This window comes from Gorilla gorilla, chromosome 11 (genome assembly GCF_029281585.2).
Source record: "Gorilla gorilla gorilla isolate KB3781 chromosome 11, NHGRI_mGorGor1-v2.1_pri, whole genome shotgun sequence".
NCBI lineage: Eukaryota > Metazoa > Chordata > Mammalia > Primates > Hominidae > Gorilla > Gorilla gorilla.
The window spans coordinates 118030365-118044474 of record NC_073235.2 but is presented as its reverse complement, the minus strand read 5'-3'; the positions used below and the strand labels follow the sequence as shown (position 1 = coordinate 118044474).

The window sequence follows — 14110 nt, the reverse complement described above, 5'->3', positions numbered from 1 at the left end:
ACAGGATGGATGGGGTAGGACCACCTAATATTCTTTTTTATATAAATGGCTACCTTGTTGTGAGTACTATGTATTTTTTTGTCCTATGTCATCATTGTCCCCATTCATGAGTTCAGGGCTCAAGATCATTATCAACCCTTTTCACAGTAGAAGTCTTAAGTGCATTTCTGTTTTTACATGGATAGTTCTATTTAGTGATATGGACATCTTAAATTACTAGATTCACCCTTCTGGTTTTGTTTATCATTCACACTAAGAAGAGATAAATGGCCTAACTGACTTTTTCAGCTCTTTTTAGCTATGTTGTCTTTGTTTTTAAATAGAATACTTGTGAAATTAGGATCTTAAGGCAATTTATTAGAGTCAAGTTAATTTTCATTTTTTCTGAGAGCAGTATCCCTAATTGTTGGGGGCATCATATTAAGTTTTAGATCTTATCCTTGAGTGTGACTTCACTCCCATATGGTAATTTGTATTAGCAATGAACAGGTTTGTCCAAGAGGAAATCAAAGTCTGACTCTCCATATTTTTGTTACAATTCTGCAACTAAAAATTCTAGGCCACCATATGTTTACTACCAAACTCTAGACGCCACTTGAGGACTTTATAGTGGATGACGTGGATGTTGCATTTGCTTTTCACTCCCTTTGCAGATCAAACAGAAATGACTATTGAAGGCTTGCAGCCCACAGTGGAATATGTGGTTAGTGTCTATGCTCAGAATCCAAGCGGAGAGAGTCAGCCTCTGGTTCAGACTGCAGTAACCAGTACGTAACCACTGCTTGGTTTCCATTTTCAAAGTCAAATTTTGTTCTTGGGTGTCTGAATGCCCACCACATGTCTTTTGCAATTATACATAGGGAAAGTGAACTTGTTGGTTAGTTTATGTCTTGAGCTGAGCCCTTTACGAACATCTTTTTTCCTTCTCATTGCCAAGCAAGGAATTTACAGAGAAAGAAGTTGTGAAACTACCATAGTTAGTTGCTGTGCTTTGAATTTCTTTTGCTCAAATGGCCTCAGCGAAATCTTATTTGCCTACAGCAAATCTACAAAAAATTTTCCTAGACCGTCTTTTCTACAACTGGATGGTAAAGTTGATTGAAGTGTGCCTTATGTAGCTTTATGTTTGGGGCATTTGAAGGGCTATGGCTGGACCAGAGTGTAATATAAATGCTTAACAGAGAGGGGAAAAGAAGAGTGTAAGAACCATTATAGGGCTGGGCTCACGCCTGTAATCCCAGCATTTTGGGAGGCTGAGGCAGGTGGATCACGAGGTCAGGAGTTCGAGACCAGCCTGTCCAACATGGTGAAACCCCATCTCTACTAAAAATACAAAAATTAGCCAGTCGCAGTGGCACGTGCCTATAATCCCAGCTACTCAGGAGGCTGAGGCAGAAGAATCTCTTGGACCCGGGAGGCAGAAGTTGCAGTGAGCCAAGATCATGCCTCTGCACCCCAGCCTAGGTGATAGAGTGAGACTCCATCTCAAAAAAAAAAAAAAAAAAAAAAAAAAAAAAAACAATTATAACAATTTGAATCTGACAGTGCAAATCAGCTTTACCACTTCCAAGGTTTAGAAAATCCAGGTCTATGAGACTAACATCACATTGTAAAAATCAAATCGTGGTAGAATATCTTTAAATTAATATAAATACATCCCCATTGTGGGGACATTTTGCAGGGTATCTGCTTATCTCACATACACCTATGTTTTAATAAGTGATGCAACATTGCATATTTTCTAAACCAAGAAAAATTAAGCAAGTGTTTAAGTGATTTTTCCTTTTTATAGTGGGTTAATTGGACTTCATCAAAGAAAATGGTATCTGCAAAACTGCTTTGCATGTTATAAAAATGCTTATTTCACAACTTGCTTTTCACATAACCTCTTACCATTAATTTGCCTAACAGACATTGATCGCCCTAAAGGACTGGCATTCACTGATGTGGATGTCGATTCCATCAAAATTGCTTGGGAAAGCCCACAGGGGCAAGTTTCCAGGTACAGGGTGACCTACTCGAGCCCTGAGGATGGAATCCATGAGCTATTCCCTGCACCTGATGGTGAAGAAGACACTGCAGAGCTGCAAGGCCTCAGACCGGGTTCTGAGTACACAGTCAGTGTGGTTGCCTTGCACGATGATATGGAGAGCCAGCCCCTGATTGGAACCCAGTCCACAGGTATATGGTTAATTGCACCACCAGGTGCCCATGGGAGCAGCGGCTTTATGCCCTACTGAATGAATTATGCTTCATTGGGCTATTGATTCCCGTGTAAGGGTGAAAAAAAATTATTAGGAAAGATCCTCTTTAAAGAGGAATGGTAAGAAATAATAAAACTTAGGTGATATTTAAGGAAACAAGTCTGATAAAAAGAAATTTTGGAGTATCCTGGCTTATACACAAGACCATAAAGCAAGACATTTGAAGAGGATACTAAAATTGTGGATTATTTCCTAAGCTCTGACTCCCTGTGATTACCCTCACTATGTATAAAGAAAAGAAGTTTGGCATCATAGAGCTTACTTATAAAAAGGAACCCAAACTCGGGCATTTCATAGCAGCATGATTCTGAGCACACGTGGGTAAGACCTTTCTTTGGTTAGATATCATATGCTGGTGTATAATTAGCTTAAATGATTGTGATTTAGACACCTAGGAAATAATCAATAGGGCAATTGCTTTCCATAATACTTTATCTTCTTGTGCTTTATTTCTGAAGCAGAGTAGAATGCTAAAGATGTATCCTAGTGACAGCATAAACCCTAGAGGTGACAGTCTGTATTATTGCTTTTCGCTTCTCTTTTCTGCTTCTGTTGGGAGCCAGTTTTCTTCTTACGCCGCATTACAGAGAGAACGTCAAATTTAGCAGCCATATCTGCCATAGGGTCCAAATAAAGAGACAATAAAAACATTATTCTCTCTTTTTTGGATGGAATACTGCGTGAAATGGTTATCCATACAAAGATATTTTATGTAGAAAAAGGAGGCCGGGTGCAGTGGCTCACACATGTAATCCTAGTGCTTTGGGAGGCCAAGGCGGGAGCACTGATTGAGGCCAGGAGTTCATGATCAGCCTGGGCAATGAAGTGAGACCCCGTCTCTACAAAAAAATATGAAAAAATTAGCGAGGTGTGGTGACACATGCCTGTAGTCCCAGCTGCTCAAGAGGCTGAGGTAGAGGATCACTTGAGCCTACGAGTTCAAGGCTGCAGTGAGCTATGATAACTCCACTGCACTGCCACCTGGATGACAGAGAGAGACCGTTTCTAAATTAATTAATTAAAAATTTTAAGAAGGAAAAAGGGCCATTGCTTATTTTTCCATACAAAAGTAAAATAAATCATAATGGCCAATAAGCCAATATAACTTTTTTTTTTAAGGGAAAGCAAAACTTGTAAAACCTAAAATCTCTTAGAGTTTTGGCATTTACCCAAATGTTTTCAGTGATTCTGAGAATTGGTGGATATAAAACACATTTCTCAGCAAACACTTTCTTCATTTTGCATCCCTTATTGTACTTTCTTGTACTGAATCTTTGCTTGACCAGGGAACCCACCTAACCCAACAAGAACAATCCATTCTGCTTCTTGGAACTCACTTTATTTTCCTTTTCCCCCATTTCCTATAAGATAACCTCTAACCAATGACAATCTCGACAGCTATTCCTGCACCAACTGACCTGAAGTTCACTCAGGTCACACCCACAAGCCTGAGCGCCCAGTGGACACCACCCAATGTTCAGCTCACTGGATATCGAGTGCGGGTGACCCCCAAGGAGAAGACCGGACCAATGAAAGAAATCAACCTTGCTCCTGACAGCTCATCCGTGGTTGTATCAGGACTTATGGTAAGACATGACCGTTGTTCATTGGAATAAAGATGGAGATCATCTCTAACACAGTTTCTAAGGTGGTGAAAATATAATATCATAATAAATCTAACTGTTCTTTTCCTCTGCATCAAATAATCTTATTGTAATTTTATATCAACGGAATTCCTTTATGTTGACCTAAGTTTTCCAGATGACTATTGGGACAGAATTTTATAAATAGCTTTGGATTTTGTGCAGCTCTTTTAGATGTATTGTGCTTATTTTAAAAGGTTGTGGGGGGCAATTTACATATCCATTGGTTATTGGTTGAATGCATAAATCGACTTAGTTATGCATTTTCTGAGCTCTGTTACCTTGGTAAAGAATATGTTACAGTTTGTACCAGTCTACCTTGAGCCTACCCTCATTAAAACATTTTAAAATCCTTCCAGACATACATGCAGAAAACTGCTAGGAACCTAGGGGACTGATGTACCTCTTAACATAAGGCCAATTTCAGGGGAAACCACAGAAAGAGGGTTCAGAGACAAAATGGAACATTCTCTTTGCCTCTCTATAAGGAAAAAATTATGATTTACACCTGTCAGATCATAAAAAAGAGAAATACGCTAATACCCACTTTTCTCATTTTTTTTACCAGCTTAGTTTAAGTATATAATCTATGGCTTACTTAAGCTTAACCGCTAAGAGCATTTTAAAATTGATAAATACATTTATCACCTGCACTGTAGGAATGAAATTAATCTAGGAATTTTCAAGGTTGTGGGTTTTGCTGGTTTGTTTATTTTTTATTTTCTAACCATTGCATTTACCTAATGCTGTAGTGAAACTCCTTGGGTTTCAGTTGAGGACATTGCTAAAGCTCACCATGCCCTTATTTCTCTAGGTGGCCACCAAATATGAAGTGAGTGTCTATGCTCTTAAGGACACTTTGACAAGCAGACCAGCTCAGGGAGTTGTCACCACTCTGGAGAGTAAGTAACAAAATGTCTTCATATGGACAAACCTTCTGTATAGACAAAAATTAAAGAATGGTAAATCAGTGGGGTTCAGTGGCTCATGTCTAAAATCCAAGCACTTTGGGAAGCTGAGGCGGGAGCGTCACTTGAGGCCAGGAGTTTGAGACCTACCCGGGCAAATAGCAAGGCCCTGTCTCTTAAAAAAAATAAAATAAATAAAATAAATAATTTTTTAGATTTATATGTTTACAGTGGAATGAGTCCTAATTTGAAAATCAGTTTGATTGCCTTTTTGACGCATGACTGTCATCTTTTATACTCCTTCAGAAAGGGGTCTACTGACCCATAAAATGGAATCACTTCATAAGCTTATAATGTTGATATTATGGACTATGACTGACATCTAGTTTATGCTCTACTTGTTAGAATTTGTTTTCATAGAGCTAAGCTTGGGGAGACCCCACTGGCTTCTGCTATATCTTAACAATGCATATTAGGACATTCTTGCATTACTATAAAGAAATACCTGAGTCTGGGTAATTTCTAAAGAAAAGAGGCTTAATTGGCCCACAGGCCAGCAGGCTTTACAGGAAGCATGGTGCTGGTATCTTCTTGGCTTCTAGGGAGGCCTTGGGAAGCTTACTCATGGTGGAAGGCCAAGGGGGAGCAGGCACATCACATGGCTGTGGCAAAAGCAAGACCGAGAGAGAGAGAGAGTTGGGGGGGAGGACCTTATACATTTAAATGACCCAATCTCTTGAGAACTCACTGTCATAAAGAGGGCACCAAGCCACAAGGGATCTGCCCCCATGATCCAAACACCTCTCACCAGGCTCCACCTCCAGCATTGGAGATTACAACTCAACAGAGATTTGGGCAGGGACAAATATCCAAATTATATCACAGCACAGTAACCATTGGACCAAATCAGGCTTAGATTCTAGTCTTCTGTTATATCAATACCTTGATGTATGCCTTTTCAAAAGTCAGGTAAAGTGTCAAAGTTTTATCATTTATAAAAGAGGGATGGCATTGTACCTGTTCAGAGAAAATACAAAAATACTTGCCGTAATATTAGACACACACACACACACTCTCTCTCTCTCACACACATACACACACACACACACACAAAATTGTTAGCTGGCCATGTTATTATAACTCCTACCACACATATTTTTACATTATAATACATTAATAATTTTAATATTTATTGAAGTATTTGTAGATACTATAAAGCCAGCCCTGGGAACCACTGGTAGTATCTATAAAGCTTTTCAGCTCTTCAAAATAAAATGTCTGAGCGGTGGATATTTTCCTATTTTCTAATTACAGTTGACCTTTCTCTCTGAATGCCAAAGGAGATAATCTACACATTACTAGTTATATATTTCTTGAAATGGATGAATTTGATATATACCAAGGAAACGTTTTAAAATACCAAAACTTTACATGGATGAGCCAAGCAGGCACTAATCTCTAGCTATGCTCCTGTGCAGATGTCAGCCCACCAAGAAGGGCTCGTGTGACAGATGCTACTGAGACCACCATCACCATTAGCTGGAGAACCAAGACTGAGACGATCACTGGCTTCCAAGTTGATGTCGTTCCAGCCAATGGCCAGACTCCAATCCAGAGAACCATCAAGCCAGATGTCAGAAGCTACACCATCACAGGTCAGGGAACTCATTGCACTAACCACATTTGTTAACAAATACCCACAATGTAAACGGGCTTATTAATTGTTCTACGACTGACACTGATAAAATTTATTTTCAGTGTTATCATCATAACCCAGTTTTAGAACTTTATTTTCATGCTATGATCAGAAATAGTTTTGTCCTTTGAATGCCTGATTTTGTGTAATATTTGTCATGGAAATTGCATAAGTGTCAATCAACAAGTCTGATCTTCCATCATTGTGCCCTTTCTTATTTAAAAAATTGTAACATAAGGTTTAAAACTAAAAGAAATAAAAAATAGTGATGTATAGATCTTAGCATTAAAAAGCATAGTTAATATAAAAGTAAACAATACTACTTAATAAAGACCAAAATTGTAACCAAAGAATATTCAATATCTGAGGTCTTTTTTAGCTTTTTAAAATTGTGATTCCAAGGCTCAACTATTGACCATCTGATTACAGAAAGAGAAAACCTCAATAAGTGGCTGACCCCCATTCTGCAAGAGGGCCTCTTCCAACATAGCATTTTTGCATTCCAGAATTTACTTTAGCCAGTGTCCTTGTCTGCATCAGTGATTCACTTTCGAGATATGTTTCTTGTTAACAGTTAACATCCATAGCATGCTCTACTTTACTGTTCAAATGTGGACCACTTTGGTAGTCTATATAAATATGGGATGATAGAAGAACCCAGAAAAATTGCAGGCTACCTTGAGAATTCTCCTAGTAAAAAGCAAGAACCGTTAAAAATCATCTCTTCTCAAATCCCAGGTTTACAACCAGGCACTGACTACAAGATCTACCTGTACACCTTGAACGACAATGCCCGGAGCTCCCCTGTGGTCATCGACGCCTCCACTGGTAACTATACCTTCTGCTGAGGAAATGCCACTGACTTGTATCATTCAGTCTCATGAACTCAAAAAACAAATGTGAGGTGGATATTTTTGTATTATAGATTCCAGAGAATCTTGTTTCCGGTTTACAGTATTCTCAGATTCTTTTAAGTGTGTTTAGAAGGGCTCGGGAGAAAAGTGTGGGAGTAATTTTCTTGGTTATTTGCCTTCTTAGAGACTTAATTTTGTTTTCTTTCAGCCATTGATGCACCATCCAACCTGCGTTTCCTGGCCACCACACCCAATTCCTTGCTGGTATCATGGCAGCCGCCACGTGCCAGGATTACCGGCTACATCATCAAGTATGAGAAGCCTCGGTCTCCTCCCAGAGAAGTGGTCCCTCGGCCCCGCCCTGGTGTCACAGAGGCTACTATTACTGGTATTGCTGCTTCCATGCTGTCATTTTCCTTCTTACTACCTAGGACACATGAAGTCCTTAGCAAACTCCCACAGCGTCTTTGATACTGTGTCATGAGAATGCGAAACTCTGTTCCTGATAACCTCAAAAAGCATTCTCTGTGTAGGAGTGGTAGAGCTTAATACATCCCAAAAGGCATGAGTGAAGGAAACTGCAATTTCAAGACTGTACTAATGGCATGACTAGACTCATGTTTTCCTTTCGCTGCAAGTTTGCCAGATACCTGTCAATTCAGTCCTGGAGAAAGATATTTTTCAAAGCATACTAGCTGATTGTGATTCTGTCATTACACTCAGCTCTCTATAGATATGGCAATCTTGCAGGACTTGCCAGTGCACCACCTGCCATTGACCTTGTTGACCACTATCACAGGATAGGTCTTGGGGCAGAGCAATCCCAACCACCCACATTGGAAGAATGCCTGGAATGGGGAATAAGAGTTGGCTACCTTGGTGGGAAAGACTATAAGCCTCTAGTATTATTTTTGCCCAAGAGATGAAATATTTAAACTATCTGTATTAGTCTGTTTTCATACTGCTATAAAGAGGTTTAATTGACTCGCAGTTCCGCGTGGCTGGGGAGGCCTCAGAAAATGTACAATCATGGTGGAAGGGAAAGCAGGCATGTCTTACATGGCAGCAGGAGAGAGAAGCACAAAGGAGGAACTTCCAGATACTTACAAAACTATCAGATCTTGTGAGAACTCACTATCATGAGAACAGCCTGGGGGACCCACCCCATGATCCAATCACCTCCTCTCCTCAATACATGGGGATTACAATTCCAGATGAGATTTGGATGCAGACACAGAGCCAAACCATATCAGTCTGTATAGAGTGTCACCTGGACTTTAAAATTCCCACAGAACATACAGACATTAGAAGGAGACACTGACTTTTTAGAATTGGGGGGAACAGGAAAATAGAAGCAGACATGAGAGGAATTGAACTAGACACTTCCCACAGAGGCTGCACAAACACTGGCCAATCTCTCCTACCCTTCACTTGCCTTTAGTTTCACTTTTCATTGATCTGCCACTGAGGACTGCTTGGTTATTAGGCCTAAGTAGATTCATGTATATAATCTGCAGGACTCTCTTTCAAATTTATATTCCAGTGGTGGTATATGATGCTGATAGATTTTCTTAAATTCAAAAAGGCAAATAAGACCACGTTAAAAGAATACCCTGGAAAGGCCAGGCGCGGTGGCTCAAGCCTGTAATCCCAGCACTTTGGGAGGCCGAGGCAGGCAGATCACAAGGTCAGGAGATCGAGACCATCCTGGCTAACATGGTGAAACCCCATCTCTACTAAAAATAGAAAAACAAAATTAGCCAGGCGTGGTGATGGGTGCCTGTAGTCCCAGCTACTCGGGTGGCTGAGGCAGGAGAATGGCTGAACCTGGGAAGCGGAGCTTGCAGTGAGCTGAGGTAGCATCACTGTACTCCAGCCTGGGTGACAGAGCCAGACTCCATCTCAAAAAAAAAAAAAAAAAGAATACCCTGGAAAAGTTTGCCAAAAAATGTCTATTCAGGTGTCAGATATGACAGTAAGATAATTAATTTGCGATGTGGACTTTATATGCAGGATATTTGGGTGTTTATGGAGGAAAAGTGAAGTCGATTTTACCTTCAAGAGGCCAACAGCCAGCTGGAGAGGAAGTGCCTGCTCCCAGTAGCGTCTGCTGGTGAGACCGACTTCCACTTGACTAGCTGAGCCCATTGACATAATGTGATGGTTCTATTCTCCCTTCAGGCCTGGAACCGGGAACCGAATATACAATTTATGTCATTGCCCTGAAGAATAATCAGAAGAGCGAGCCCCTGATTGGAAGGAAAAAGACAGGTAAGAGTATCTTGCAGGTAACACGGAGAAAGTTAGGACAAAACTAATAAAAAATGAGCAATCTTGCAATATGAAAAGGTTCTCCATGTTTTGATGCATTTCTTGTGATTTTTTTTGCTAACAGCATAGTGTATATATTGTATTCTTTAATAGGAGAAATAATTTAACATGCACTGCAGAGTTTGGTTTTATTTTTTTTCTTTACTACAGCCACTCAATATAAAGCCTTGTTATTCACCTTTTAAAAATTCAAACAAGATGTTAAAATGTAAAAGAAGAGCTATCATTGCTCTTCTTTTATACCTTCTGTTGAATTTGAAAATGTTTCCTTTTTTAAAGGAGGGAGAGAAACCTCTCACATTTATCTTTATTTGGTTTCTACAACTTAGAGCTAAATAATGTCTTACTTTTGCATCCAGTTTCAGTTAATTTCAAGAAAATGTGTATTCCTGATATAGGAAAATTTCAAAAATGAACATGTGTGTTTTATCTATTTTTACCATTTCAAACCATGAAAAACTGTTGAGCCAAACCTCTGTAATTCTCATACTTATGACACTGGTATGATTAGTCTGGATTCTACTTCCTACAACTTGCTTCTCAAATTTAAAAAAGAAAGAGAGAAAGAGAAAGACTGCACATTTCAGTTCCATTAGGTTTAATTTGAGCAGAGGCAGCTTCTATGGGGCTCAGCGGTTTAAAGCTGTGTGTATGATAAATTCATACTAACACTTTTTTCTTTCTAAACCATAAAGAAACCTTTGAGAAAAATCCTAAAGATTTCTTTCTGGAAAAAGTGTTTTGTGATCTCAGAACTGCTCATTTTCTGGTGGCTTTTATCAAATTGATGAACAGTCATTGTTGCCTGAATCGATTATTATCATTGCTGCTACTTCCTGGAGCTTAATGCGCTTTGCTTTTTTGGCTCTAACCTCTCTCGGCTAGACGAGCTTCCCCAACTGGTAACCCTTCCACACCCCAATCTTCATGGACCAGAGATCTTGGATGTTCCTTCCACAGTTCAAAAGACCCCTTTCGTCACCCACCCTGGGTATGACACTGGAAATGGTATTCAGCTTCCTGGCACTTCTGGTCAGCAACCCAGTGTTGGGCAACAAATGATCTTTGAGGAACATGGTTTTAGGCGGACCACACCGCCCACAACGGCCACCCCCATAAGGCATAGGCCAAGACCATACCCGCCGAATGTAGGTGAGGAGATCCAAATTGGTCACATCCCCAGGGAAGATGTAGACTATCACCTCTACCCACACAGTCCGGGACTCAATCCAAATGCTTCTACAGGACAAGAAGCTCTCTCTCAGACAACCATCTCATGGGCCCCATTCCAGGACACTTCTGAGTACATCATTTCATGTCATCCTGTTGGCACTGATGAAGAACCCTTACAGGTAATTAATTGTTCTCTTCACTTCTCATGGGGCAGCACAGAAAGGAATAAGTTAGGTAACTGAAGTGACCAGCCCTCGAATAAAAAGTGGCTTCATGGCCGGGTGTGATGGCTCACGCCTGTAATCCCAGCACTTTGGGAGGCCGAGGCAGGTGGATCATTTGAGGTTAGGAGTTCAAGACCAGCCTGGCCAACATGGTGAAACCTCGTCTCTTGAAAAGAAAAAAAAAAAAAGTGGCTCCACTTCTAGAACCTCTTAGAAGATGGCACATTTAAGCCCTGCTTTTTTTTTTTTAAATCCCAATATGGCTCTACTTTGGAGGACATACCAGAGAGTCACTAGCTTTTATTTCATAGAGAAAATGAAACTATTTCTATTATTCTCACACATTTGAGGTTCCTTTTTGAGTAAGATAGACAAAGAGATGATTCTAGAAAAGAAAGAAAAATATTCTACCTGAATTTCCATTTGTGTGCGGAAGTCTAAAACACTACCTTTACGATTTGTCCTTGAAGAACCCCACTATCTACAACATATCTAAAGAAAAAAAAAAACAGGCGAAGCTGTGCATAGCAGCTGATAAGTGATTCTCTAAAACGTATATTATTTAATTTGTGTTGACAGTATCCATTTTTTTTTTTCCCCCGAGATGGAGTCTTGCTCTATTGCCCTGGCTGGAGTGCAGTGGCGTGATCTCGGCTCACTGCAACCTCTGCCTCCCAGGTTCAAGCAATTCTCCTGCCTCAGCCTCCCAAATAGCTGGGATTACAGGCATGTGCCACCACACCCAGCTAATTTTTGTATTTTTAGTAGAGACAGGGTTTCACGATGTTGGCCAGGATGGTCTCGATCTCCTGACCTCGTGATCCGCCCGCCTTGGCCTCCCAAAGTGCTGGGACTACAAGCATGAGCCACCCACTACACCGGCCCACTGACAGTATCAATTTTTATTGTGTTGTTACTTTTAGAAAGTGGCAGAATTTAAAAACTGACAACACTGTAGGAAATGTATGAGCTTAGAAACATGAGTTTGAGGATTTGCCCAACTGTTTTAAGGACTCCACACTGGGGTCAGATGTCACCTGGAGGAGCATGACCGTGTCTCCCATATAGCGCAGTGTCCAGGTTTTATGTGAAGCAAACATGGCCAGGGCTTCCAGAGGGCTTATGCAGACCTGCGACAGAAGCAAGATCAAGGGCAGGCTGTCTCTAGTATTGTCGAGGGCTCCTGTTAACTACGGAGCACATAGGTAGATTGTTGGCAGGAAAATCTGGCAGGAATGATAGCCCCTATCCTTGTTCCATTTCTCTCCTCAGCTGGTTAGGACCACTATACCCTCCCTCTTTTTTTTTTTGTTTTTGTTTTTTGTCTTCCTTTGCTTTGTTTAAACAGTGAGGGTTATTGGTAAGAGGAGAGCCCATGTCATTCCTCACTATAATGCTTTTTCTCTGCTTTGGATGTACCGATAATTGCAGTTCAGGGTTCCTGGAACTTCTACCAGTGCCACTCTGACAGGCCTCACCAGAGGTGCCACCTACAACATCATAGTGGAGGCACTGAAAGACCAGCAGAGGCATAAGGTTCGGGAAGAGGTTGTTACCGTGGGCAACTCTGGTATGTAAACACGTACTATTTAGACACAGGCTCCCCTCTGCTTTACACCAGAGATGGGCTTTTCTGTTGACTGTACCTTTGTTGCCATTGTCTTTTTATCTTTGGGATTTAATGCAACACATCAACATGAAATAAATGAGCAACTTTATATTAAATTAATCTCTCCCCCACCTCCTGCCATATCCTGTTGTCTTCACAAAATGCATACGTAATTGACAGACTCTCAAATGGTGATATGATTATAGATCTGGAAGGGATTTCAAATATTATTTAGTACAACACTCTGAGTCCTTACTTGTGAGTATCTGAGTTGATATAGGGCACAGGTTTCCTGATGTCTTTTCCCAGACCCTCTCCATCTCACCATGCTGCTGTCCTCTTGAGTGATTAAATACTGAAACGATTACCTATAAAGAAAATACCCCTTCTGCAGACATGGGGACAGTTTGCTTTTGCTCCTGATATAAAATGCTACCAACATTGTGCATTTCTGTCTGCAGAGAATGTTATTCCAATGTTAATCCATTTTTCCAATGTTATTTCCATTTTTTTCCAATGTTATTTCCATTTTTTTTTCTGACTATACAGTTCAAAAGCTTCTATAGAGGTTAAAGGATCATTAACTCTTCTTTGTAGCACCTGGGAAATCCTTTTAAATCAATAGCGTGCCACCTGGCTGCTCAATTTGCAGCAGCTGAAAATTCACCAAGGCACGAGATAGGGGATAATCAAAACCGTGAATCCCGAATCTTCCAACAGGAGAGTTCTCTGCTCCACACCAACAGAGAGTGCTAAGTCCTGTCTTTGCCAAGTGACAGATTTTATTCCTAAGGCCAGTTGCTTAATTTTAGCCTCTTCCCTCATCTGATAGAAGACTGTGCTACTTTACATGTATAAATTCCTGTGAATTAAGCAGTTGAGCATTTGGCTGGAGAGAGGTTGGGAGGAGATTATTTTGTGTTTGTTGTATTACATATCCACAGTAATGCTTATCTTTGCCTTTTGTGGTTTTACTAGTAGAATGCCACGTGAACAGAATTTTCAAGAGCAAAAAGGTCTTTGTGCTTTTCTAAGTCATTAAAAAAAAAAAAAAAGATTCCATCTCTTCAACTTTAGTTAGGATGGAATTTGAACTCCTGGCTCTTTTGAGTATAGAAACCCCTAGTAACAATTTAAGTTCCTTCCATTTTTCTTTTAAACTCCTTATTCCCAGCAGCAGTATTATACATTCTAACCAGGTTCTCCCAGCTTTGAGACGTCTCAGACTTACCAGTTCTCCAAAACGCTATTTTCTTCAAGGGTGACACCTTTTAAAAATTAGGCACCTCAAATATCTACTGCTTTTGAGCTTTTGAGTTTTGCACTGTAAAAAGAAAAATACACAGTGGGATTTTAAGTCAAATTAGTTTAATTTTTAGGGAATAATTTGAAGCATGCTTTGTTTGCA

General features: G+C 40.2%; 1 protein-coding gene and 1 long non-coding RNA gene across 40 annotated transcripts in view; one reads left to right on the top strand and one right to left on the bottom strand.

Moving 5' to 3' along the window:
* Positions 1-14110, top strand: part of FN1 (fibronectin 1) — a 75739-nt gene that overhangs the window by 53604 nt on the left and 8025 nt on the right. For 4 of the 39 annotated variants that reach the window (XM_063695421.1, XM_063695419.1, XM_063695412.1 and 1 more), the window contains 11 exons: positions 654-767; positions 1912-2181; positions 3663-3850; positions 4722-4809; positions 6294-6470; positions 7250-7339; positions 7574-7753; positions 9547-9636; positions 10657-10848; positions 10942-11048; positions 12525-12663. In XM_063695421.1, coding sequence (XP_063551491.1) covers positions 654-767; positions 1912-2181; positions 3663-3850; positions 4722-4809; positions 6294-6470; positions 7250-7339; positions 7574-7753; positions 9547-9636; positions 10657-10848; positions 10942-11048; positions 12525-12663 — 1635 coding nt within the window. Of the gene's footprint in view, positions 1-653; positions 768-1911; positions 2182-3662; positions 3851-4721; positions 4810-6293; positions 6471-7249; positions 7340-7573; positions 7754-9546; positions 9637-10581; positions 11049-12524; positions 12664-14110 lie in introns of all 39 variants that reach the window. The other 35 variants (XM_019021869.4, XM_063695416.1, XM_019021858.4 and 32 more) reach the window with 9 other exon arrangements.
* LOC109025905 (uncharacterized) lies at positions 2692-9552 on the bottom strand. The gene is made up of 3 exons (XR_008677459.2): positions 9421-9552; positions 5321-5477; positions 2692-3103 (listed from the first exon to the last, which is right to left on the bottom strand). It is a non-coding gene; the product is annotated as an uncharacterized lncRNA (long non-coding RNA).